This window comes from Mastomys coucha, unplaced genomic scaffold (assembly GCF_008632895.1).
Source record: "Mastomys coucha isolate ucsf_1 unplaced genomic scaffold, UCSF_Mcou_1 pScaffold14, whole genome shotgun sequence".
NCBI classification, from domain to species: domain Eukaryota; kingdom Metazoa; phylum Chordata; class Mammalia; order Rodentia; family Muridae; genus Mastomys; species Mastomys coucha.
Genome location: NW_022196896.1, coordinates 67,253,360 through 67,279,219, shown reverse-complemented (window position 1 = coordinate 67,279,219; position 25,860 = coordinate 67,253,360). Strand labels below are relative to the sequence as shown.

At 45.0% G+C, this 25,860-nt stretch overlaps 3 protein-coding genes and 1 non-coding gene across 5 annotated transcripts in view; 2 read left to right on the top strand and 2 right to left on the bottom strand.

Annotated features, from left to right (window-relative positions):
- Tbc1d8 (TBC1 domain family member 8) overlaps positions 1 to 10,589 on the top strand; it is a 115,646-nt gene extending 105,057 nt beyond the window's left edge. Inside the window, exons 12-20 of the mRNA XM_031367289.1 lie at positions 234 to 519; positions 1,467 to 1,596; positions 1,733 to 1,831; positions 2,376 to 2,444; positions 5,826 to 6,066; positions 6,412 to 6,477; positions 8,422 to 8,511; positions 8,777 to 8,874; positions 9,632 to 10,589. Of these exons, the coding sequence (XP_031223149.1) occupies positions 234 to 519; positions 1,467 to 1,596; positions 1,733 to 1,831; positions 2,376 to 2,444; positions 5,826 to 6,066; positions 6,412 to 6,477; positions 8,422 to 8,511; positions 8,777 to 8,874; positions 9,632 to 10,069 (1,517 nt within the window). The 3' untranslated portion in view covers positions 10,070 to 10,589. The remainder of the gene's footprint in view (positions 1 to 233; positions 520 to 1,466; positions 1,597 to 1,732; positions 1,832 to 2,375; positions 2,445 to 5,825; positions 6,067 to 6,411; positions 6,478 to 8,421; positions 8,512 to 8,776; positions 8,875 to 9,631) is intronic.
- A 533-nt stretch (positions 10,590 to 11,122) lies between these two features.
- On the bottom strand, positions 11,123 to 14,813 carry Rpl31 (ribosomal protein L31). Its single transcript, XM_031367290.1, has 5 exons — positions 14,712 to 14,813; positions 14,397 to 14,503; positions 12,352 to 12,477; positions 11,444 to 11,556; positions 11,123 to 11,192 (listed from the first exon to the last, which is right to left on the bottom strand). The coding sequence occupies exons 2-5, from the start codon at positions 14,501 to 14,503 to the stop codon at positions 11,161 to 11,163; spliced, it is 378 nt and encodes a 125-aa protein (XP_031223150.1). The 5' UTR covers positions 14,712 to 14,813; the 3' UTR covers positions 11,123 to 11,160.
- Positions 14,814 to 15,334: 521 nt separating this feature from the next.
- Positions 15,335 to 15,441, top strand: LOC116089524. The gene has a single exon (XR_004118330.1). It is a non-coding gene; the product is annotated as a U6 spliceosomal RNA (small nuclear RNA).
- Positions 15,442 to 19,444: 4,003 nt separating this feature from the next.
- The window catches only part of Npas2 (neuronal PAS domain protein 2), a 185,537-nt gene continuing 179,121 nt past the window's right edge, over positions 19,445 to 25,860 (bottom strand). For both annotated transcript variants that reach the window (XM_031367287.1, XM_031367288.1), the window contains 2 exons: positions 23,010 to 23,184; positions 19,445 to 20,745 (listed from right to left, as the gene is read on the bottom strand). In XM_031367287.1, coding sequence (XP_031223147.1) covers positions 20,593 to 20,745; positions 23,010 to 23,184 — 328 coding nt within the window. In that variant the 3' untranslated portion in view covers positions 19,445 to 20,592. The remainder of the gene's footprint in view (positions 20,746 to 23,009; positions 23,185 to 25,860) is intronic.

The window sequence follows — 25,860 nt, the reverse complement described above, 5'->3', positions numbered from 1 at the left end:
GTCTCCCATGTGTTGTTCTCTGTGTAAGGGTGGGTTAGAGCCCCTTTCCCTGATGATTGAGCACTGGTGTTTGGAAAGACTCTTTACATAGAATGACTGTGGTCACATGTCATTCCTTTCTGGACTCCAATTCTTGTCTCATGATACTACCTCAGAGCAAGCTTAACTTCAGCCCTCTGCTGGAAGGGAAGCGTTGAGTCTTTCCCACCGAAGCTTCCTGCTGTCTTTGGCAGGGGCTCAGGTGGACCAATCTGTGTTTGAGGAGCTCATCAAGGAGCACCTCCCAGAGTTGGCGGAGCACATGAGCGACCTCTCTGCGCTGGCATCCATCTCTCTCTCCTGGTTCCTGACCCTGTTCCTCAGCATCATGCCTCTGGAGAGTGCAGTGAATGTGGTCGACTGCTTCTTCTACGATGGCATCAAGGCCATCTTCCAGCTGGGGCTGGCTGTGCTAGAAGCCAATGCAGAGGAACTGTGCAGTAGCAAAGACGATGGACAGGCCCTGATGATCCTCAGCAGGTGGGCTCTGGCTATTTCCTCCTGTGGGTAATGGGGGAATGGAGTAGGTCGCAGCTGGGGCAACGGGAAGACCACAGAGGGAGTCCACAGCATGTGTGCCACATCTGTGGAAGCTTTCTGTTCCACACTGCCCTTTGGCACCTGTCATCCTGTGATCTCTCCAGAATGAGTCTGTCATGTGGCACCACCACAGGTTACAAAGGTAGCCATCTTTTCTCTTTCTTTCTGCCAAATGAGAGTTCAGGGAGAACAGGGCTTTAAATGCTTTTGTCTTCTAAGAAGATCTTAGATGGAATCACTAGATGGACTGAGAACCACCCAGAAATGCTGGCTCATGCATGAGTACCCGACTAGGAGTGTGAAGTACTATGTATAGAGCAATGGTTCTCAACCTGTGGGTCTTGACCCCTTTGGGATTGCTTATCAGGTATACTGCGAATCGAGTATTTACGATTCATAACAGTAGCAACAGTTATGAAGTAGCAACAAAATAATTAGGCTGGGGAAATTATATGACATGAGGAACTATATTAAAGGGCCACAGCATTAGGAAGGTTGAGAACTACTAATGTTGCAGTAAATGAGCTAGAGTAACAAAAATACAAAAAACAAATAAACAACAACAAAAAAACAAATAAAAAGACACAAGGTTGAATCTGTATCCTGGGTCTCAGAGATAGTTTCTTTCCAGAATATGATGGGAGCTTAAAACCATATAGGTGCAGTTTAAGATTACTTCACTGGAGTCTCAAGGCTTAGCAATGCACAGAGCCCAGGACCACAAGCCCGACTTTAGAAGCTTTCTGCTTCTGCTGGAGTGACCATGGTATTTGATGCCTTGCCCTGCTCCGAGTGTTGAGTGTGAGAGTATGCTGGGATTTTGTGTGCCCAGTGCTTTCCCTGTGACAGTAGATGTGGGCTTTAACTGTCTGTGGGGGTATGCTCAGGTTTCTAGATCACATTAAGAATGAAGACAGCCCGGGGCCCCCCATTGGCAGCCACCATGCCTTTTTCTCTGATGATCAGGAACCCTATCCTGTGACCGACATTGCTGACCTGATCCGGGACTCCTATGAGGTACAGGAGCCCCTGTTCCATCCTCTCAGGTCCCTTCCTAGTTGGAAGCCAAAGTGTGCCTGGGATATAGACATGGAGGAGGGTTTCTGGCTGCTTCATGTTAGCTTGGACTCAGGTGGTCCCTGTGTCTATGCAGAAATTTGGAAACCAGTCTGTGGAGCAGATTGAGCATCTACGCTGCAAGCACAGGATCAGGGTCTTGCAAGGACATGAGGACACCACCAAGCAGAATGTGGTGAGCAGGAGACACCTCTGTGGGGCTCATGGGATAGAGCTGACCATGGGAGTCTCCCTAGTCATAAAACATGGGAAGAGGTGTTTCTTTCTTTTTCTCCCTCACTGAACTAAAAGCTTATTAGCTACAATGTCACATAGAAACAATGAATTTTTAAGTTAACTGGGAGCCTCAGTTTCCATGGTTATAAAATGGGGATAACACCTATGGTTTAATAGGAGATGGGAGTAGGGACTATAAAATACTCAGGCAGAGGACCTGCAGTAAGTGTTGTCATTCAAGCAGCTGTTAACCTGGAGTCTCTGTGGCATCTTCACCTCCATTAGAGCTTGACAGGCTAGCTCAGAACAGTGTGCAAATTGGAAGGAGGTTGAAGACAAGACACCTTTCCTAACCTGAATTTTGCGAGAGAAGTTGATGCTACTGAGACAAGGGTGCTGCATGGTCCCCACTAGGAGGGAGAGTCCCACCCTTCCTCTGATAGTGCAGGGGTGCAGGGTACAGGCCTGGATCTTACTTCATCACTGTTTATTCTTTCCCTAAGCTCCGCGTCGTTATCCCAGAAGTCTCCATCCTTCCTGAAGACCTCGAGGAACTCTATGACTTATTCAAGGTAGGAAATCCAGGAGGGAGACCTGGGGCTCTAGCCAGGTCCTAGCACACAGGACCCATCCTGGCTGTGGGCCTGTGCCTTTTCTAAGGGCCAATAGTTGCCTTTTCTCTGGTAGCAGAGGCTAGAGCTGGCTAGTCTCCTTGCTTTAACTAGAAAACCCCCACCTTAATGCTCTTTCAACCAATTAGTGCCTCCAGTCTGTGTGTCACGCTTCCCTGCAGGAGTCTAGCTTCAGGCTGGCACATGAAGGGAGAAGCTGGCATGATCCCAGGACAGCCCACCAGGGCTTATGCAGCTCCTATACGCCAGCAGCTGGGTATCAGTGGAGAGGCATTTGCTGCACTGTGGTCTGATGCTCACTGCTCTTCAGTGTACTAGTGAGCATGGGTTCTAGGTCTGGAGTAGACAGTAACTCTGAAATGATCATGTTTACCCCTGCTGCTGCTCCTCAGTGTGTTCTAGCTGTTATACACACTTCTGTATTATGTGGTTGGTCTGTAGCTGCTTCATATATTTTCCTTTGTTGGTATCAACTCTTTCTCATGCTATATACTCATCACTGTTATTGTTGGGGTATACAATCTTCTAGTTAGCTGGGCATTGCACTTAAATCTTTTTTTTAAGCAGCGTCTTACCAAGTTGCCAAGGGTAGCTTCTTGCTTGTGATGCTTCTATGTATCAAGTAGAGCTGGGATTACAGGGATGCACCACTAACTGGGCACCGTTAGCCTTTCAGTTTTTATTTATTTAATCTCTCACCTTAACACTTTATTAACAGTGCCTACTGCATGTGTGCTGATTCCAGAGCCCAGTTTATTTTTAACTAGTAATATTATAGTGAATTAGAGAGCCCTGTTTTTTTTATTTTTCGAGGCAAGGTTTCTCTGTATAGCCCTGGCTGTCCTGGAACTCACTCTGTAGACCAGGCTGGCCTCAAACTCAGAAATCCTCCTGCCTCTGCCTCCCAAGTGCTGGGATTAAAGGCGTGCGCCACCACCACCTGGCTGAGAGCCCTGTCTTTTTAGTCCTTGAGTTTTTTGATTTGGTTTTTGGACAGGGTCTCACTGTGTTTCCCTGCCTGGCCCGGAACTCAGATATTCACCTGCCTGTCTCCCAAGTATGAACTTAGCCTTTGTGTAGTGCAGCACTTTAAAGATGGAACCATGTGGGGCACATTGTCTTCTGGTTGAGTGTTAAGTGTGTCTCTTGGCCTTTGAATCAGAATTACACGGGAATCTCGTCCTGAGAGGTTCAACAGAGTATGTGTCCTCATTTTATCCTCCTTTCCTAGGCTTAGGATTCACTGGGCTGGTCTCTCACTGACTGCTTTAAGTATTCTTTTGATTAAAGAGGAATGATCATAGTGCTGCATGCCTATAATCTAAGCAAATGAGAGCCTGAGGCAGGGGGGTTGGGAGTCTGAAACTAAGCAGGATGGCCACATAGTGGAAAAACCAAATCAAACCAAGGCAAGGGACTGGCAAATAACTCTGGGTAAAAATGCTTGCCATTTCTGAGTTCAGTCCTCAGAAACCTGTAGTGGAAGTCGAAACCTACACTTACAAATTGTTCCCCAACACTATGTGCACATCTGCACACAGACACACAAATGAATACCAGTGGGGGTGTGTCCTTGGGATGTAGCCCGATCAGAGGTAGAATGCTTGCCGATGTTATGTAGTTTCATTTCTGTTGCTATGACAAAATATCCTGGCCAAATCAACAATAACAGCAACACAATATAAGAGAGGGAACGGTTTGTTCAGCTTATAATTTCAGACTAAAGCCCATTATTTTGGGGAGGTCAAGGCAGAACTCAACTAGATAGTCCTATCACATCCACAATCAAGAGCCAAGGAACAACTGTGCCCTTGATTCTTTACTTGCAGCTTTGCTAGCTTTCTCTGAAGTTGTTCAGGGTCCTTTATCTAGGAAATGTTACCCACACTGGATTGGGTCTCCCTACATCAATTAACCATCAAGACACCCCATCTCCTTTCACTTGCCCACCATAAGCCAACTTGATCTAGGAGATTCCCCATTGAGTTTCTTCCACAGTGATTCTGGATTATGTTGACATTTAAAACCAACCAGCACACCTTGCACAGCCAGGCCCCTGAGCTTGATCCTTAGTATAGAAAGAGGAGATGAATGACGATTGGCACTTGACACCAAGTTTTTTAGTTTTCTTTTTATTACTGTTAAGTAGTCCTTTGAATTTCTGAGCCCAGACTTGTGATGTCTCATTCTCTCCAGTTGAGACCATGGATGCATTTTTTGGAATGATCAGCTAAATTCATACACTGTGCTGGATGATTATGCCCCAGAGCTCATCTGAGTTCTTTCTTCGCTTCCTTCTATGGTCTGCATAAGACATAAGACATACCCTTCTCACCATTAAAGAAAAAAACTTGTAACCAAAAATTGGAAGTGGCCTGCCCACCCTGTTGCTGCGGTGGCCCTTCCTTGTACAGTAATTGCTGTTAATGCAGTGAAGTGAGTTTCCTTCTTATGTCTGCCTGTGGATACACACAAGTGCAGTGTACACATTCAGATGGCCCCTTCTCTTGTATTACACAATGGGGACTGTTAGAATATCCATGACACTAGCCTTGGTCTTTTGTAATGCCTGCACATGTTTTGACCCATTAAAGACAGAGGGCATCGTTTTTTTTGCTAAGTAAGTTTAGGCATGTGATGGTTTTAACAAGAGACTGGACTTCTCTCAACAAAGGGGCAAGTTCTGATTAATCCCAGCACTTGGGAGGCAGAGGCAGCCAGATTTCTGAGTTCGAGGCCAGCCTGGTCTACAGAGTGAGTTCCAGGACAGCCAGGACAACACAGAGAAATCCTGTCTCAAAAAAAAAAAAGCATTAGGAAGTCTGACCTTCAATATCCTGACCAAGGTAGCCTACTAGCTACTTCTAAGTTCTGTATATCTGTGTGCCCTTCCTGAATTTCAAATAACTATTTTCAGTGAAAATAATAAAGTGTCTCCATAATTAAAACTATAGCTGAACCCATCTAAAGCTGGACAAAATGATAAGCTTTGTCATGTCTATTTTATCACAAAGAATAAAATCTTTAAACATTGTAAAAAAAAAACTCCATAATGAAATAGAAAGTCATATTCACATGGACAAAGTTAAGAAGGAAACGCTTCCACGTGGCCATTACTGTAGCCACCTTCCCGTTGAGGGATGTTTGTCTTAATTCAGCTTTACTGGCTTTGGGGTAAAATGGTGACAGCTTTTTCACCTGAGGCAAAAATGGCCAGAGGAAAGGTGGTGGGGGCCTCAGCTTTAAGTATATATATAATATAATCTCCCAAGGTACTAATGGTCCTGTGTAACAGAGCTTTTCTCTCTCCCATGCTTTAAGAGAGCACACATGATGAGCTGTTACTGGGAGCACCACAGGCCCATGGCCCTGCGCCACGATCCCAGCAGGCCCTATGCTGAACAGTACCGCATTGATGCCCGGCAGTTTGCACATCTATTCCAGTTGGTGTCGCCATGGACCTGTGGGGCCCATACAGAGATCCTCGCTGAGAGGATCTTCAGGCTTCTGGATGACAACATGGACCAGCTCATAGAGTTCAAAGCCTTCATAAGCTGTCTAGGTATGACTAGACTCTGTCTCCCTGTAGGGAGCTGACTTGACATTCATCTGAGATGAATGAGGGCGGGCAGATCCATACAATCAATGCATTTATAATTAGCTCATTCTGTGCTCTGCAGGCTCCTGTCAGGGATGGGAGGTACTCAAGGTGTGGTCTGAATTGCTGTGTACATAAAGTCACAATCTTTGAAAAGCACCTACACACATACAAGACTCCCTGCCCTTCAGTCATTTCTAGCATTTGGATGCAAGGGCACTAGACACACTCAACAAGGGTTTGGCCTCTGAGCTTAAGCCAAGACTAATGGAATTAACCTGCACCTAATTTCCCTCTGAAATCTTGTAGACGTTATGTACAATGGAGAAATGAATGAGAAGATTAAGCTGCTATACAGGCTTCATATCCCCCCAGGTAAGAAAGGTCATCTCTGTGCATGCCACCACACTGGTTCTTTCTAGATTCAGTCCCCTTTATCCAGTCTTCCAGCATCTTTTGTACTTTTCTTCCAGTGCATTTTCAGACTCTTTTGTTGAAGACTAGTAGGATACAGTTATCTCAGCTTATTTTTATTATATCCTATTCCACTGTTTTTTCTGGGGGGTGGGGTGGCGTGGGTGGGTAATCCTGGCTGTCCTGGAACTTGCTCTGTAGACCAGGCTGCCTCCCAAGTGCTGGGGTTATAGGGATGTACATCCCTCTTCCAGCATCACTAGGCTCTTTTTGACACTACAGCTCTGTAGAGAATTTGAGATCAAGTACTATGATGCTTCTCAGTAACAGAAACATTTTTACCTAATTCTGTTAAATACTTCCAGGACATAGAATTCCATTATTTCCCCTGGCCTTTTCAGGTTGCAGAAACTGCAACATACAAAGGCAATTTATTTTCTATTTCTTCTTCTCTTCCTTTTTTTTTTTTTTTTTGGTTTTTCAAGACAGGGTTTCTCTGTTATCCTGGCTGTCCTGGAACTCACTCTGTAGACCAGGCTGGCCTCGAACTCAGAAATCCACCTGTCTCTGCCTCCCAAGTGTACTACCACTGCCTGGCTCTTTCCTATTTCTTGACTTCACTTTTTGACATCTTGATTGTAACAAGAGCTCTTCTCTGGTCTATTTTTGAATTCTAAATACTTATTAGGGTCTTGATACCCTTTCTTTAGATCTAAGAAAACTTCTACAATTTAACTGAATAGATTTTAGTTGTCTTAGGTTTTAGTTGGCTTGGTTACACATCCACTTTGGGTTATAGTGGTCACACAACTTTTTTTTTGGTCCACATGTAAGCCTGTGTACTGCATGTGTGGTCTGGTACTTGGCAGAGGCCAGGGACATCAAATCTTGTGACTAGTTGTGAACTAACTTCCATGTGAGCACTGGGACTAGAACCCAAGTCTTCTCAAGATTGGCAATCTTTCCAGTCTCAGGTCATGCCATTTTAAACTTAGCCTTTTCTTGATGTCCGAGTCCAGTATTTCCTCATCTTTGAGTGTGGTGGTTTGAGTCTTTTCCCATTTCCTTTCCCAAATTATAATTTCCTTCTTCAACCACACTGTTGACCTTTTTTTCTGTTACTGTTTTTCTCAGGCCACAGAGTGAATTAACCAGCTCACCTGTGTGCTTAAGATCATTTGCCAGAAAGCATGGTGTAAGTTTTAAATAGCACATTATACATAAAGGGCTTCATCATACACTTCCATATATGTGGTAATACTCCCATCACCCTCCCACCCCTAGTCTTTTCTTCTGGTAACTGAGTGAGCATGGCTGAGCTATGAAGATGTTTCTTCTGCACCTAGCATTCATAGCAGCCCAGACCCTCATGGGGGCGGACACCTTGTGATCCCTTCTCTCATTAATAGATGTGTACAGTGTCTTACCTGACAGATCAGACAAAGCCTAGCATCACAGATGACCAACACAGAAATGGCAGCACTGTACATATAGTGTATTGTTAAAATTGCTTAGGGTAGATGTGGAAATGAGGTGGATGCAAGGGACAGGGAAAGATGGTAGAAAAGCAGTTTAATAGGAGCAAGGAGAACAGACAGCCAGGGAGGCTATTTCTGAGAGGAAGAGAAAGAGCTGCCACAGACAGGTGGAATTCTAGGACTAGCCAGGGCTATGTGAAAACAGTCTCAATTCCACCAATTTACACCATCTAAATACACTAATGATGTGATCATTTTATTTTTTTTTTTTTAGTATTAGCCGTTTTTCAAGTCATAAGCCACGTTGGTGTATGAATTTGTTATATGTGTGTCTATAAGCATTTAGCTTTACAGGTGCCAACTTTACAAGATTGGTCCTTGGTTCTTTAATCAGAGATGTGTCCAATTTAAATATTTTTCTTTTAAGCACTCACTGAAAATGACAGAGATAGCCAGTCACCATTGAAGAATCCTCTGTTGTCAACTTCAAGACCTCTGGTATTGGGCAAGCCCAATGGTGAGCATGTTTCACTACTGGCTCCTAGCAGCCTATCCCTCTCTTACCATTCACTCCATGGGCAGTGCTGCTTGATTGCCCCTAGCTACCTAGTTCTGCAGTATTCATTTTTCCTAGGGTCCTCTTTTACCAGGAAGCCCTATAAGACTGACATATATATAACCTCTTGGTTTTATATGCAATTTGCGCTTAGTTTGGGTCCCATTCCTTTACCATCCCAATTTTAATGTTCATAAAATCTAAACTGCTGTTTGCCTTTGTCAAGGTGACACAATTGATTATCAGAAACAACTGAAACAGATGATTAAGGATTTAGCCAAAGAAAAGGATAAAATGGAGAAAGAGTTGCCCAAAATGAGTCAGGTAAGACACCTTGACTTGCTACAACACTGCTGTGTTCCAGTCACCGCTACAAAAGGTTGCAAACAAGGCAGTCTCCCACACCTCTAGAAAGAGACTTTCTAGTGCTACACAAGTGCCACAGGGAGGCAGGTGTCATGTGAAAAGGCTCTTCTTGGTAATGCATGAGAAATTAGGAGTGGCCCTGTATAAGACTTCAGTGACTTTTAAAACTATGCGTGGTCAAGGCATGAACAGTTGTGCATGAAGGCCAACAGTATCCCTTCATGTTCAACTCTGAACATGAAGCCAGGTAGGCAGTTCCTGTTCTTCCCAGTCTTTCACATGTGTGATAGTTATGCCACCCAGAGCTATCTGCACTATTTGTTTTCCTTAAAAACAAAAAAAAACAACAACAACAACAAAAAAGTTCCTGTCAAGTATTAGCCTACCTTTGCTATCATAAAATATTTGTGGGTGTTTCATCCAAATCACTGAACAGTATGGTACTTTTGTATCTCCACCTACCTGTCTCCTAAGCACTGGGATATGTGCTACATGCCCAATTTTTATCACTATCAAAGTATGCATTCCATGAGCTGACATTTCACCACCCAAAGTTTGCATGGAAATCCCCTTGATCAAAATGCTTGGGATAGAAGTACCTTTCTAGTCTCAGAACTGAGTCCTATAGCACAAAGATTAAATGGCATGCACTTTTCTGATAGCGTAACATACCTCCATCCTCATGCTGTTGTCTGTGGCCTTCTTTTAATTCTAGAGAGAATTTATCCAGTTCTGTAAAACTTTGTACAGTATGTTCCATGAAGATCCAGAGGAAAATGATCTGTATCAAGCCATTGCCACAGTAACCACTCTGCTACTGCAGATCGGTGAAGTGGGCCAGCGAGGTAGCAGTTCAGGAAGCTGCTCCCAAGAATGTGAGGAGCTGCAGGCCTCGGCTCCTCCAGAACAGGACTCAGTTTTTGCTGAGGCTGGGAAAAGTCCCCAGGCCTTCCCTGAGACTGAAGGGGACTGGACTGTGTCCCTTGAACACATTTTGGCGTCCCTTCTCACTGAGCAGTCACTGGTGAATTTTTTTGAAAAGCCACTGAACATTAAATCCAAACTTGAAAATGCCAAGCTCAATCAGTACAGTCTCAAAGTTTTGGAAATGAGCCACCCACCACAGCCAGAACTGAAGCTGAATGACCTGTAGCCCATAAGCTGCTGGAGAACACACTGGAGCAGACCACACCAAAGCAAGGACTGTCAGCCTACAACCAGGGAACTCCACAAGCCGAGTCTGGATAACCAACCTCAGTCCCGGCTGGGGGAATTGCTGCAGGTCTTACACATTTCTATTTATTCTCAAGGGGACAGGTCAGTGGTGGAATGCCCTGTTTACACTGTGACTATCAACTTTGCTGAAACCAGTGTTGTGATCCTGATATGAGTCTGCCCTTTGATGAAGAAAAAGATGCCACTGTAACTAAGAGACATCAACCCCAGGCTCATTTTTCCACTGGTCAAAACCAAGCTCACCTCCAAGATCCCAGAACCATTGCCTGCACAACTGTATTTGGCTTTTTTTGCACTAATTTTGTTTCAATGCTGGTAATTGAAACCATTTAATATATCTCGTATTCACTTTATATGCCCTTCCAAAAACATGTACAAACCATGCCTTCAATGTTAGTCCCCAAGGTTTTTAATAAAAATTGTTCTTTTTGTACTGACTTTTAAAAAATGTCTTAAGGGCACATAACATTCCAGAGATGAGATAGACTGGTTGGCAAAGATGGCTGGAAAGGCAGGGTTGACCACCCAGGTTCGATTCCATTCCTGGGACCCACATGATATAAATTCATACGTTAAAATTATAAAACCTCAATCTTTACCCCACACATACACCTGGAACTAAAAATGAGACCTAACACCTTAGCTTTGTAGTTAAATGCCACCAACAAGCTGGGCAGGGTGGCACACACGTTTAGTTGCAACACTAGGGAGGAAAACGCATGTGGATTTCTTCTGAGTTCAAGGCCAGTCTAGTCTACAGAACAAGCAGTGCCACAAGAAACCCTGTCTCAAAACAAATAAACAAAAAATCCACAATCCAAATAAACTGACTTCTGTGAAAAGAATGTTTCACATACTTCTAATTTCCCATGTACCCAGAACAGAGATTCTCAGATTAATTTCCAACAATACTCCATAGACCCCAAATTTCCACCCATGGGGCAGACAACAAAAAAGGAAAACCAAAACCTGGAGGCAGTTCTGCAACTTTATTTGACATTCAGCAGGTTAGTTCTCATCCACATTGACAGTCTGTAGATCTGAAAGGAAAAGTAACAGCCAGTCAGCACCCATGCACCCCACCCCACCGCCTGTGCCCTTCACAGCAACCTCCTTACTATCTTCCCACAGCAAGACCGTTTTAAAGGAAGGTCTGATAATTAATTCTGCCTGCTGCTTACCTCTTCACTGAACATAGTAAAGGCACACAATATCTTATGTACAAATTTCATATTTTTCTTTAATGAATAATTTCTGCTATATAATTCATTTAGAACACTATGATACTTACTTTTGAATGTGGTAACAGGCACATAAGTTACCAACGTGTACAGTTTGTTTGGTGAATCCTCATCTTCATTACGTTTTCTGGACAAACGTACTCGGATGCGATATGGAACATTCCTAATAAAAAATGTGTTGGTAAGGTCAATGCTTCCATCAGAAACAAGGCAGCAGTATTCATTCACATCTATCCCTGTTCCCTGCATTCTGACGGACAAGCTTCTATGACCTTGAAAACACGCCCAGGTGAATGAGCAACAGGCTTGTCTCAGGATGCATGCCTGTTAGGATATGTCAAGGCAGTCACTTGGTAACCAGTCGTTCTTAAACAGAAAGTGATTGCCAATGGATAAAATAGCCATTAATTAAATAAAAGGTACACATAACCCCCCCCTTCAGAGGCAACACAGCTGACTTATGTTCTTCCTTCATAATCTTTGGACTTGCTGGGTGCTTATTTAAGTCCCAGATCCCCAAACTTCACGCTCCCGCGATACCTTTCACCTTACCTCAAGGCAGATACTGCAGCTCACTGTTGGACAATCTAATACACCCCAAACCGCCTCCCTACGACAGCAGCTGCACCACACCTCGGTGTTAACCCTATTACACACTACAGGACAGGACATAAATCAACCCTCTGGGCAGCAGGAAAAGCCTCCTTCCCAGGGAGGCCAACACCTCAGTCTCTCTATCACTGCTTTCTCCTGTACCCAATGGACCTCTTCAAATCTCAGCAAGCTCCAACACTGCTGTCTCCCTTACAAAGGACACAAGCTTAGCCTGACCCATTGTCCCATATCTTTTCTACCCCACACCTGGTAACTGAACTATCAAATCTGTCACATACACTACACTATATAAGGAATTGGATAAGCTGTCAGCTGTCATCACTGCACCAAATGGCTACAGTACCTTATTCCCTTGGCCCAGACAGCTTTATTGAGCCTGGTGTCAATGCGCACATCTGGTGTCCCCATTTCCTTCATGGCAAATTTCCGAATTTCTTTGAGTGCCCGAGGAGCACGCTTCTTGAAGCCCCTACAGTTCAGAACACAAGCATATAAACATCAATCAAAAATTATACATGTAAATGGCATGTCACCATGAAACCTAAAACTAGTTAGAAGATCCTCTTGCCAAGCATGAAATGTTCAGCAACTAGCATTAGTACTTAAAAAGTTGGGGTAAATTCTGAGTATCCTACAATCCAAGATGTCCCCCTCACTCTCACTCTCCCAGAGTACCAATCAGCAACCTGGCCTGCTCACAGCAATCCTGAATGTTGGGGTGGATCTCTCTGAGTACCAGAGATGATCCAGCGCTTAAAAATATCTGCTTTTATAGAGGACCCAGGTTTGGCTCTAGCACCAATGTGGAGCATAGAAGCATTCAGGCAAAATACTTATACAAAAGGAAGACAACATTCTGGGGAACGGAGGCAGCCACTCTCCCATGAATTACAAAGTTAGGGTACATGATAGGGCTATCTTTAAAAAAAAAACAAAAAACAAAAAACAAAAAACAAAACTGAACCTTCTAGGGCATGGTGGTGCACCAATGATCCCAACACTGGCGGCTGGACAGGAAGATCTCAAATCCAATCAACCAAAACAGCCCAGGTCTGTCCAACACCTGCCAAGTCCACTCTGCTTTCTCTACTCTACCCACCCTGCTTTCTCTATTCTACCCACCACCAGCCTAGTGCCCACTAGTGTCTCTAGTGCCCAGACAACCCACTTCAGATCTAGCTTGAAAAAAACTCATGCAAGCAACCAATCAGGTGGTATCAATTACAAAGACCAAGAAGGGTACACCAGGAAAGAGATGAAACACTGAGCAATTTCAATGTTATGGTTAAGGGAATTGGAAAAAGGTGCCCTCGAAGTCAGTCAGTGATCTCAGAGGGTAGAGCTAGCACTGGGCTGAACTACCTGCATCAGTGAAACTGGGAAAGCTAGGTGTGGAACACAGCAGAGAGCAGATTTGGTTTGCACCACTATGGGGACCAAGAAATTACCAAAGAATGAGCGAAGCTAGAGATTCTCAGATAGAGACTTTTCAACAAAATACAAAAGGCCCGGGGGGAAAAAAAAATCACACCCACCCAAACAGCCCACATCACTTCTACAATGCTCTATTTAAAGATTCTTTTAAGGAGTACCTTCCACCTGAGAGCGACCCTTCCCCCCACATACTGGGCAACACCCACACACTCCCACAACACTAACTTAAAAAATCCTTGTTGCCTACTTTTCCCCCTTTCATAAATTTGGAGGGCAGAGCCTGTACTTTCTCCCAGCCTAAACAGTGCTTGACAGTGTGCTCAGTCCCAAACATAAAGGAACCTGGCCGACCACAAGCAGTATCCATACGGGGCAACTCACAAGGTGCGCACACACATTTCAACCCGGCAAAATCAGTCTGAAGATACTGAACAATCAAGTCCAAGAAGCTCAGCTCTAAGGCTGGAATGTAAATGCCAATAGATCGTGTACAAATGGAATAAGCACCGCAATTACTCTCTATAACTGCCACTTTATAAATTCTGTCCTTAGCATATCCAGCCCCAATATTACAACTTGCCCCGAACTAGCACCCATCTGTATAATCGGAGGACGCAAACAATCCTATTTCACATTAGGGGCTGAACAGGTAATAACCGGCCACTTTTCTGCAGCGTACAAGTCACCGAAAGTTCCCTTTTACAAAATCCTCGCGTTTTAGCATCACCAACCTTCCCAAATACTACGGTTCCCTCAAGCTCAAACACAGCCTCCCGTTTCCAGTGACTACCCGGTTATCGTACTAACCAAAGCCCGCACACCTTCAATGTACACACAATCATACTGGAATAAAAAGCCGCATGCTCTCTAGAGCACCCAGTCTGTAAGTAATGCTCGAGTGACAGCCCGGAGCCGGAAGGGGGTCGCAGGCCACAGCGACCGCCCGGTACTCACACTCCATGGATGCGCTTGTGAATGTTGATAGTGTATTCTCGGGTCACCACCTCGTTGATGGCAGAACGGCCCTTCTTCTTCTCGCCACCCTTCTTTGCGGGAGCCATCTAAACGCAGGAGACAGGGAGGGAGGCTCTAAGCAGGCAGTGGGAAAGCCCGAGACCGAGCTAAGGTGACCCCGGCAGGCCATCCTCCCACCGCCCCGGACCGCAGAGCCTCCGCGCGGCGCGGAACAAATCCCACCGCGTCTGCCAGTCCCGCGCTGGGAGCGGATGGAGACGGATTTCAGAACCCCGACCCGACAACCATACTCACTCTGCCGGGCCCAAGTTGGAAAGGAAGGGCGCCAAGGATTGTGGGAAGGAAAGTCGCGTAGCCGTACAACTTCCGGGTCACGGAGAGGCGGGAGGAAAAGGTGTGGCGAGGGAAGTTGGGGGCTAGGCTGTGACGTAAATGCGACTCGCATCGGAGGCGGGGCGGGGGCGGGACGGGAGCGAGTTTGTCAGTCTTTTTGCAATCTGTCTTGAACAATGGAGGTACTGAGCCGGGCCAGGAGAGAAGACGCTCTGCAGATTTTCGCGTTCACTCGTTCACTCAGTCTACATTTATTGAATCTATTAGATACTGTGCTTGGCGGAAGGTCCCCGGAATGACTGAGACCACAACCAAAGAACGTATTTTCCAAGTTGAAAATGCCCACGGAAATGCCATCCGTAGGAAATAGATCTCCGAATCTATCATGTCTATTGGAATTTCAGCAATGGGCGAGTTTCAGGATCTCACAGGCAAGAAGTCAGGCAGGCAGACATTCCACGATCTCACAAGGAACCTAGGTCTCTCTACCTTCTTTGGCTAAGGGATGCTGGGGCCTTTGGATTCCCCAAAGGCCAGACTTGAGGCGGACAGGCAAGCGCTAGCTCTCTTATAAGAAAATAGTGGTACTCGCTTCGGCAGCACATATACTAAAATTGGAACGATACAGAGAAGATTAGCATGGGCCCTGAACAAGGATGACACGCAAATTCGTGAAGCGTTCCATATTTTGAAAGAAAGAAAGAAAGAAAACTGTGTCCACAGCCACGTGTGGTGGTGCACACCTGTGATCCCAGAACTTTGTAGGTTGAGTTAGGTGATCAGGAGTTCAAGGTATCCTTGACTGTAGTGGTTAAACACGCTTTACAATATCTGATGACTTCTCCGTGGGGCTAGGAGGAAATGAGCAGTCAGGCTCTGTTCCAGTTCTTAGAGAAACAAACCAGAAAGGGGTTCCATGGGAGTGCTGATTGGTACTGTGGTTGAGCTCAGAAAATTCCAATGCAATCTCCCAAGCAGAGCCACTCAAAAATAATTTAAAAGGAAGTCAGGAGTGATACACTCAGGAGGCAGAGCAGGAGGATACCAAATTAAGTATGGGACTATTCTGGACTACACAGAGGCCAGCCTTAGCTACACAATGAGGCTAGATCCAAGAGTAGGAAGAGGAGAGAGGGAGAGAGGGGAGTGAGGGAGTAGACTGAGGAGGGAAGGGAGAGGAAGGGATATAAAGAGAATTTGAAAATATGAATTTGGGATCTTGAGCAAGGCTAACAAGAAGACAGAGGAGCCCACTAATCAGATTGTGCTGACTTGAGCAAGAAATGATAATTAGTTGTGGTTAATAAATAATGGTTAATTAGAAAAGCTGTTTATAAAAGGCCGTGCATGAGTTCCTGACTTCACACTAAAAGAAAAACATGAAAATTTAAGGAGTCAATAAACTACACATCTCCATCCATTAATGATTAAGCTAAAATTCAAAAAGAAAAAAAATAAACTGGGTAGTGGTGGTCCATGCCTTTAATCCCAGCACTTGGGAGGCAGAGGCAGGCGGATTTCTGAGTTCAAGGCCAGCCTGGTCTACAGAGTGAGTTCCAGGATAGCCAGGGCTCTACAGAGAAACCTTGTCTTGAAAAAAAAAAAAAATGAAAAAAAAATCATGATCAAAAAGAAAAAAATTTCTCCTGCCTCATTTCTAATGAGCTTTTCTACAGAAAAACAAGGCTATTTATCTATATAATATGAAGTCCATCTGACCACTAAGAAAATTTCTCTAGATGACTCAAATTAGATATATATATTTTTTGAGACAGGGTTTCTCTGTATAGCCCTGGCTGTCTTGGAACTCACTCTGTAGACCAGGATAGCCCCGAATTCAGAAATCTGCCTGCCTCTGCCTCCCAAGTGCTGGGATTAAAGGCGTGAGCCACCACCACCCAGCTAGATAACTCAAATTAGATTTTTTTTTCAGTATATTAATGGCTGACTTTGAGATCTTCAGGATAGAACATAAACAGAAATTAAAGTCATTTTATATCACTAAATTTTGACTAGGACATTTTGGCAAGAGTGCAAAGTCATGACTAGGAACTGCTTCACCTCACCAGGTGTGGTGGCACACACTCTTAATCTCACAGTGGGAGGCAGAGGCAGGTAAAGCTCTGTGAGTTCCAGACCAGCCTGATCTATGTAGGGAGCTCCAGGCCTGCCAGAGCTACATAGTGAGACCTTATCTAACAATGACAACAATGTTGTTTGTACAAGTGCATTTTAATTGTTAGAGACAGAAGGTGCTACAAGTTTAGTTAGTTTGTAGTATCTTAAACTGAGGTCACATTCAAGCTTGACTCTTGAGCCAAGACACTTTATACTTTTCCAGACAGTAAGGTCATGGTTTTTCTGGGACACAGATGTAGTTGCAGAATGACCTTCTAATGAGCAAAGTTAGTGAATGAAGAAGTCGCTGATTATAGTTCCCATGATACATGCACTTAGTGGAAAATTACACAATAATAGTTTTTTGAGTTAACCCAAATTCTGAACATGTGCAAAATTCAGGCAGAGTTAAATTAAATTAGGAGCACAACATACTCCACCCTCTTTTAATGGCTTTCAGATGGACAACCTTAGGATAATGAATACACCGTATCCATTGACAATCTTGTTCCACTTAGGAGTCTAACCGTCAATTAAAGTATGACTACAATTAAGCTGTGAATTCGTTTCCAGAAAAACCCAATCTCTAACCCTTAGACAATGCTAGGGTAAAAGAAAAAAAAAATAGGTCAGAGTTCCATACAGACTTTGTGTTTTAAACACAGGGTTCATTTCAAGTTCTTTCAAAATACTCCTCTTGGTGAATGAAAAACTATTTCCTGCCCACTCCACCCCCACCCTCAGGTACAGAGCAATCAAGGGTACATATCTATAGCAACCTCATGGTATCCAAAATAGATCCTAGGTAGAGAACCAAGTAGAAGCCATCATCATTTTACAGAAGAGGGTAAAATTACTGACCTATCTATCTTACAGAGCCCTAGAAGGAACTTTAGCTCCATGTAGCCAGCATCTTGGTGGTTTCTAAACCGTGAGCTCCTAAAGTGGGTAGTTTCCAGAGACAGCTTAGCATCCTGGGACATGCATCTGCACAAAGCTCTATGCACAACCTTCTCCAAACAAAGTGGCTAGTCAATTCTTCTACCTTCAACTAACTCCCGAGCAACCTCTGGTGATTCCCTTTTTGTGGTCGAACTTGCTGGAACATATCTTGGAACTGCAGGTGGTGAGTCCAACTCAGCCTAGGCTGTTTTCAGTACACATGCAGTAAGACAACCTGTGTCCATTGAGTGAACTTTTTTTTTTTTTGTGGAGGGGTGGAGTCTCCTATTTACCATCCTGTGCCTGGGCATGATTAGACATGCATATGATTAAAATCAAACGTATCATGATAAAGAACATGTTGAATGAATGAAGGATTACGTAACCCAAGCCCTTCAATGGAAACACAAAATCACCCACATCTCATACTTGGCAACTAACCCCTTACTCCTCCTGGACCCATAAGAGGAAGCTTTGCAAAATAACCCAGGACAATCATGCTTGGAGATTGCTGCTCTCTCATAGCAATGCATTTAGTCTATATGTTTACTCTATTTTTGAATAAGACTCTTGCTAATTCACTATTTATGTGTATTTCTTTCAATTCTTTGAACAAGAGAACAAGAACTTAGAAGCACTCAGTCTAGACAGACCACCAGAACCACTGGAGCACCCTCATCTTTAGTATGCTGAACATCATGAACAAAGTGGCTGCAGCTGACTGAGACCTCAGACATCCTGCTGTGCTGCGTATGTGTGCACATATCACACACAGCCACACCTACCTTGCTGGTATCATTGGTCTTCATGTTGGTAGTGAGAGTCCTTCAGATCTGTCCTGATTGAGAGCAATTGCAAGCAATGAATGGATGCATTGGGGAGCATCTCCATCATTTCTGCAGGCTACCTATGTCCACAAGATTGAGATGTTCCCAGCAACTTTTTCCTGTTATTATTTTGTTATTGTTTCTTCAGTGAAATGCTGTTTTTCTGTCACAAGCTTTAAGCCTTAGGGAACTGGCAGAATAATGCAGTTCAAAAAACTCCATTCCAGTATTCCTTTTATTGTTTAGCTTCTTTCTGCCATACTGAAGTTTGGGTCTTGCATGGCCCCTAAAGACCCAAGTGCTGAAGTCCTGGACTTCAGCTCCTGGGTGTAGCCTGATAGCATGTGGGGCCTACTGGAATAAAGTTAGGCTATCAGTGGGGTCCCTTTATTGGGATACCAGTCCCTTACTTTTTCTTTGCTTCCTGACAGTCCTGAGGTGAGTAGACCTGTTCTGCCATGAACTCATTCTATGACGTTTTGAGGCTGCCACAGGCCCAAAGCAACAGTGCCACGTGACCATGTGAAATCTCTGGAACTCTGAGCCCATTTCTCTGATGTTCTCCACCTCATTTACTTTATCATGGTAACAGAAAACAGACTAAGAACTTAACTTCTGAGGTTTTCAACAGCTCAAAAATGTTAAGGGTTCCCAATAAAGAGATATATGCGTGGATGCACAACAAGGGACCAAGGAAATTGTACAAACTTGTTAATTTATTACAAAATGTTCACTCACAGAAAAACACAAGGAAACCTTTATACTTTCATATGTGGGAATGGAACTGGTATCTCAGATACAAAATAATTTACACATAATCCGTACAATTTTATTTTTTTATAGAAATAGGTCATTATTACAACAGCTGTACAATTCACTACACTTCCTCTTATAATTACATAAAATCTTCTCTTTAGAAACACCTCGACATAACAAAACATACAGAAAAAAAAAAAAGCAAAGTGCATTCTGAAAAGGAAAAATCCAATCTTCGGAATCATCAGGGAAGATATGTGGAAAGTTGCGGCAGCCTGCCTCACTAGGATGGCCGACATGTGCCTGGTTTTCTGGGAGATGCAGCCTGCCCTGGTGCCCTCTAAGAGGTCTCTAGGGAATTCTGGAATCATTGTGAGATTGTGCTTTGCTCTTAGTCCACCTTTGTAGTTACTCTCAGTGAAGTTAACAGGAAGAGTCCAGTGTTCTGTTTAGGAAGGAAAATACTCCCTGATAGGTAGGCATGGTGCCCGGGAGCCGCAGTCTCCAAGGGTTTAGGCCAAGAGTGTGGATCTGCAGCTTCATTAATAACAATGTTCACTATCTGATTGGTGGGGCTGTTTTTGTTATCGTGGATTCCCAATGAAGCCATGGGACCTTATTAAACAACACAAAACAAACACAAATCCCGAAAGTGCCTAAGTTATTTCCCTTGTGCACAGGTGTGCAAATTAAAACAAAAACAACCATTTAAAAACAATAAAAAATAATCTCTTTATACTCTCTCCAGAGACCTTTAACTTAGTCCTTGACTGTAAAGGAAAGACCATCAAGAGAGTGAAGGCCTGCTAGGGCTTGGGACCTGTGTCAGTTGGTAAGAGTACCCAGAGCGCTCTCTCCTGGAGGCAGTGAGAAGTACCACCCACCTCTACAAATAGACCAGGAATTGGCGCCCACACGGGGACACTTGGTTCCTGTCTGGTATGGCTGTAGCGGATGCCCGAGAAGCTTGGGGCAAGGGAATCATGGCCAATATTCCTGTTCTTTCCCCATTCTGCCAGTGCCACACTCCAGACACGTTACCATCAGGAGTTCTGAAATGTATACAGGGTGCGCCAGAGTCACAGAGTCACGTAAACGCTTCTTCCCATCTCCCACGGCCAACCCCGTTTTCCATTGGTTAAAGCTGGTTGCATCTGGACTCCAGTGTCAGGGCACTACTGAGATGGCTGCTGGAGACCTTAGGACTCTGACAGCCGGCTGACCCTGCGGGAATGGCGTGGGGGTTGCGGCTGTGTTGGCTGTGTGGCTGCATAACCCAGGGTTCCCGGCTGCTGGGAGAAGGTGGAGAGAAGGAGCGAGTCCGGCTGCTCACTGTGCAGAGATGTTGGTGCCTGTATGCAGGAAAAAGCAGGAAAGGGGCTGCGTGACTGGCCAGTCCCTCCACTCTTCAAGTTACTTCAGTACCTTTGGGGTTTGCAGCAGGTGCGGCCAGATTCTGGGACTCCCTCCTCAGACCGCTAGGCAGTGGTACATGCGTGCAGGTGTGTGCATGCCTGAGTGCATGATGGGGAAAAGCCAAGCTTTCTGACAGCACCTTCAAGCGTCAACTCTGGGTGAGGAAGAGGAAGGGGCTCCTTCTGGGCCAATAGGCTTGGGGCTGAGGCTGAATCCAAGGCACACCATCTATGTAAAGTCTTCCATGTTTGTAGGTGGTGGAGCCCGAGGCTCATGTAATTTATGGGCGGGGAAGAATCTGCACGCATGCACATGCCTCTTAGAGTAGCTCCCTGGCCCTGCATCTACTTCAAATACTGCCATTTTCCAGAACCTGGAAGAAAAAGTTCCTGGTTGGAAATGCAAATTAGTCAACCAGTCAGTCTGACTTTGGAAGTTTCAAACTCTTATTTTCCACTCTTGTCTACAATAAAATGTCGCTCTCTACTAACCTAGTGTCCCTATACCACCTTGGAAGCTTGGCAGCATACCTACCCCTGGCCTCATGCTGGACTGTCTGCTAAAACACCCTCCTCTCATCTCTTCTCCTTCACTCAAACTCAGTATGTTTTTGATGCCAGAGTTGCCTCTGAGCCTTTTTTCAGGAAGGAAGACTTCTCCATCGTTCTCTCTGTGCCCGCTAGGGCCCCGAGCACACCGCTGTGCTGGGCAGCCCACCTCCGTGCGTGCATGCGCTCTGAGAAGCCAAGGGTACCAGGGTTGCTGAAGCGCTCTGGCATCTTTACTTTGCATCTTGAACGCAGCAGGTGTTTGCAAACTGCAGCTGCTGAAGACTCATGGCGACCTCTCCTGTTCTCACTTCCATCTCTGTCTCTCTGCCTCATTGCTTGCCATGTCAGATGACTTCCCTTTCCTGAGTGGGAACTGACAAGATCCCCAAAGCCAAAGTTGGAGTTGACACTCACTATCTCTGTGGGTGTGGTCAGGGAGACTTGAAGATAATACCACAGATAGTTTAACAGCTTTAGAACCAAACGGCACCCCAGATCTTTAAGGATGCTGATTCTCTCCATTTCTGACTCAAGACATCTTAGGCATGCTGTCTTTAGGCTTCAGAGATGCCCTGCAGAGATGGGTGGTCCTGTAAGGCTAAGGAGAGTCTCACAAGGCAGGATGAAGGATGAGCTAAGAGAGTGCCCTGGACAGGTGTGAGGGAGAATGGGGCCTTTTGAGAGTCCCTGAAGGAACAGTGCCTGAATCTGAACCCCTCAGGCCATTGGCACCCACCCGTCCTCCTTCTGGTGTGCTTCATAAGCCAGTGAAGTAATTTCTGCTTTCTGAATGGTGTCTCAGGAACTGCACCTCCAATTTCCAGGTAAAGTCTCTATTTCACACATTAACACATTTACTAAAGCGGCTTGATGGATCTTTAACTAGATGCGTTTTAATTTTATACTTCTATGCACTAAAAAGTTTGACAAAAACATTTGTTAGCTTTTGACTTTCTTTTGGTGAAGGTATGAGCCCATCAAGATGCACAACTGACAAGAATTATTTTTAAATAGATCTTTCCAGTATACCACCATATGAAGCATAACGTTAACCTACCCTTAAACTTTCTTTCTTTCTTTCTTTCTTTTTTTTCTTTTTTTTCAAAACAGGGTTTTTCTGGATCTCCCTGGCTGTCCTGGAACTCACTCTGTAGCCCAGGCTGGCCTCGAACTCAGAAATCCGCCTGCCTCTGCCTCCCAAGTGCTGGGATTAAAGGTGTGTGCCACCACCACCTGGCTAAACTTTCTTTCTTTTTTTTTTTTTCTGTTTTTTTTTTTATTAGATTTTTTTCTTTATTTACATGTCATATGGTTTCTCCTTTCCCAGTTTCTCCTCCAAAAAATAACAAGAACAAACCCCTGTTGCCTCCCCCTCCCCATGCTTGCCACCCCACCCTCTCCCACTTATTGGCCCTGGCATTCCCCTACACTGGGGCACAGAATCTTCATGGGGCCAAGGGCCTAAACTTTCATACTGTACCAAATATGAACTTTTCTGAGGTTGCTCTCTACTAGGGAAGAAAATGTCTGTAAAAGTCAAGTGTAGAACTCAGTCTCTGCTCACTGAACCCAAGTGGGTCGTCAACCCTACCCCATGCCCTCGGCCCCTGCCCCCAACCCACCCATCCCCCCCTCCCACGCTCATTTACCTGTAGATAGGGTGGTGGCTGCTGCTGTGCCTGTGCTGGCTGCAGTGGTGATGGCCGGGACGCAGGGAAGCTGGGATGGAGCACTGCCTGGCCCATCAGCAGGACCGGGGTGGAGGCACTACTGCTGGTGGGGTGTGAGTCTGGACTTGGAAACATCACCTGGCTCTGTGTGTACCTGTTTAGTTTCAAATAAAACAGATCCTCTGAGAAAGAGATGCTGACATAGTACTACAGGGGCTGGAGAGAAGAATCGGTGGTTAAGAGCACTGGCTGCTCTTCCGGAGTACCTGGGTTCGGTTCTCAGCACCCACATGGTGGCTAACTGCCTACAACTCCAATTCCAGGGCATCTGTCTGAGTTAGGGTTTTACTGCTGTGAACAGACACCATGACCAAGGCAACTCTTATAAGGATAACATTTAATTGGGGCTGGCTTACAAGTTCAGAGTTTCAGTCCAATATCATCCAGGTGGGAGCATGGCAGCATCCAGGCAGGCATGGTACAGGAGGAGCTGAGAGTTCTACATCTTCATCTGAAAGCTGCTAGCATAATACTGACTTCTAGGTAGCTAGGATGAAGGTCTTAAGCCCACACCCACAGTGACACACCTACTCCAACAGGGCCACACCTTCTAACTCCCTGGACCAAGCATATAAAAACCAACACAGGATCTGACACCTTCTTTTAGCTTCTACAGGAACTACATGCCTGTGATGTACAGACATGCATTCAGGTAAAACACCCATGTACATCAAACAAAATAAACAAATCTTAAAAAAAAAAACCTTCACTAATACCTACAGCTCTAGCACCAACATCCCATTAATACTCAAAGAACCCAAAATAATGGGCAAATGGCTTGAGTAGTCCTTTTTTTTTTTTTTAATTTTATTTATGTAATGTATGAGTGCTCTGCTGCATATACATCTGCCTGCCTGAAGAGGGCATCAGATCCCCCTATAAATGGTTGTAAGCCATCATGTGGTTGCAGGAAATTGAACTCAGGACCTCTGGAAGAGCAGCCAGTGTTCTTAACTGTTGAGCCATCTCGCCAGCCCCCTTGAGCAGTCCTTTCCATCCAATGGAAAGACAGAAAGGCCAGTAAGCACGTGAATTTGTAACTAGTCAAAAGGAGGATGCCAATCAAAGCTGAAATGAGCTAACACTTCACACCATTATGATGAAGACATACATACGTATACTGTATAGATATTAACACATACTTGAAGATATTCTGTCTCTGTGTGTGAACACATACTAGAAGGGGAAAATGCCCTTGTTGGTAAGGATGTGGGAAAATGGAAAGTCTTGTGTGCGAATGCAAGGTGGTAAAGCCATGCTGGAAATCATTATGGTGGCTCCTTGAGAAATTAAACATGGGGGGCTGGAGAGTTGGCTCAGTGGTTAAGAGCACTGACTGCTCTTCCAAAGGTCCTGAATTCAAATCCCAGCAACCACATGGTGGCTCACGACAATCTGTAATGAGATCTGATGCCCTCTTCTGGGATGTCTGAAGACAGCTACAGTGTAATTACATATAATAAATAATAAATACATCTTTAAAAAAATTAAATGCTCCCGCATTTAATTTCTGGGTAAGATGTCAGACTAAAAGCTGCCTTTGTGTGACCTGGTGAGGGAGAAGAGTCAGGACAAGATAACATAGCCTACTCCTAAGAAGGAGCTTTAGAAATTCATAGGCAGTGAGAAACTGAAGAATATGGGGAAAGAGACATGAGACAGGAGAAGCATTGAAAACTAAGCCAAGTTGAAACAGCAGGGCTCTGTGGTAGACCATGGGGAAGTAGAGACCCCATCCGAAAGCTGATAATGGGGACTGCCCTGGAAGGAGACTGCAAATCCTGCCCTCAGTACAAGCCCACAACTCCCAGGAGCCCCAGATCCAGTTCCATGTTTTAGTGACACTGTGATTCCTCAAGTGGAGCATTCAGCAGTGAGGTGGATGTCCATCTTGTCATTCTGTACAACTCAGAGAGCCATGGCTGGGTTCCATCTTGACAGGAACTTACTGTTTAAAACTGAGGTCATCTTGGAGGTCCCCCAAATAGGAAATCCCATAAGTCAGGGAGCCTGAATTTAAACTCCCACAGTCCCAGGGCCAGAGAGACATCAGGAAGGCAGTTACAGAGAACAAGAGAGGTCAGGTGCTGAGGAGCTGAAATGGCCAGGTGGCCAGAGACTCAGAGTCTGGCTCAGGCAGTGAAGAGCACAGTAAGGCGGGCCCTGCACTCTGTGGCCAGGAGCGCACCTTATCTGCAGAGAAGTACCCTGGGGTTGAAGAGCAGGACCCGGCTGGATCAGCCTGGAGCCACCTATTTGCTGTTCACTGCTGGAGAATACAAAACTCCACAGATGCAGTAGAATCCCTGTTATCTACAGCTGCATCCTTCCAGCTGGTCCTTCGTGTGGACAGCTTTCAGGGCTGTGGTTCATCTCCTGATTCTTAATATACTTGGGAGACTCCTCCCTGACAGAACAGTAGCCTACCCAGAGAGGTACAATCTTGAAAATCTTGGGAGGGCAGAAAGCTAAGTGTAGAGAATAGAGACACCCTCCCACCCCCCACCCCCACTCCCCGACTCAGTACACGAAGAAGAGAAACTTCTAAAGTGGGACTGCCTTGGTGGACATTGGATACTTGTTAGAGAGCTCAGTGACACACAAGTTCTGACACCTCTGCCTGCCTCCATGAACATGTGCACACATTGGCAGTTTCTTGTTCTTGACCCACAAAGAAGTTTCCCTCCCCTCCTCTTCCCTTTCCTTTCCCTCCCCCTCCCCTCCCCCTTCCCCTCCCTCTCCCATCTCCCTCCCCTCCTCTTACCTTCCT

Excerpts from the sequence above, each read along its gene's own strand:
- Rpl31 (XM_031367290.1), bottom strand. The coding sequence starts at position 14,503 with ATGGCTCCCGCAAAGAAGGGTGGCGAGAAGAAGAAGGGCCGTTCTGCC. Across the intron at positions 12,478-14,396 it reads CACAAGCGCATCCATGGAGT|GGGCTTCAAGAAGCGTGCTC; the intron begins GTGAGTACCGGG and ends TCTGAACTGTAG. Across the intron at positions 11,193-11,443 it reads GCCTGTTACCACATTCAAAA|ATCTACAGACTGTCAATGTG; the intron begins GTAAGTATCATA and ends TTTTCCTTTCAG.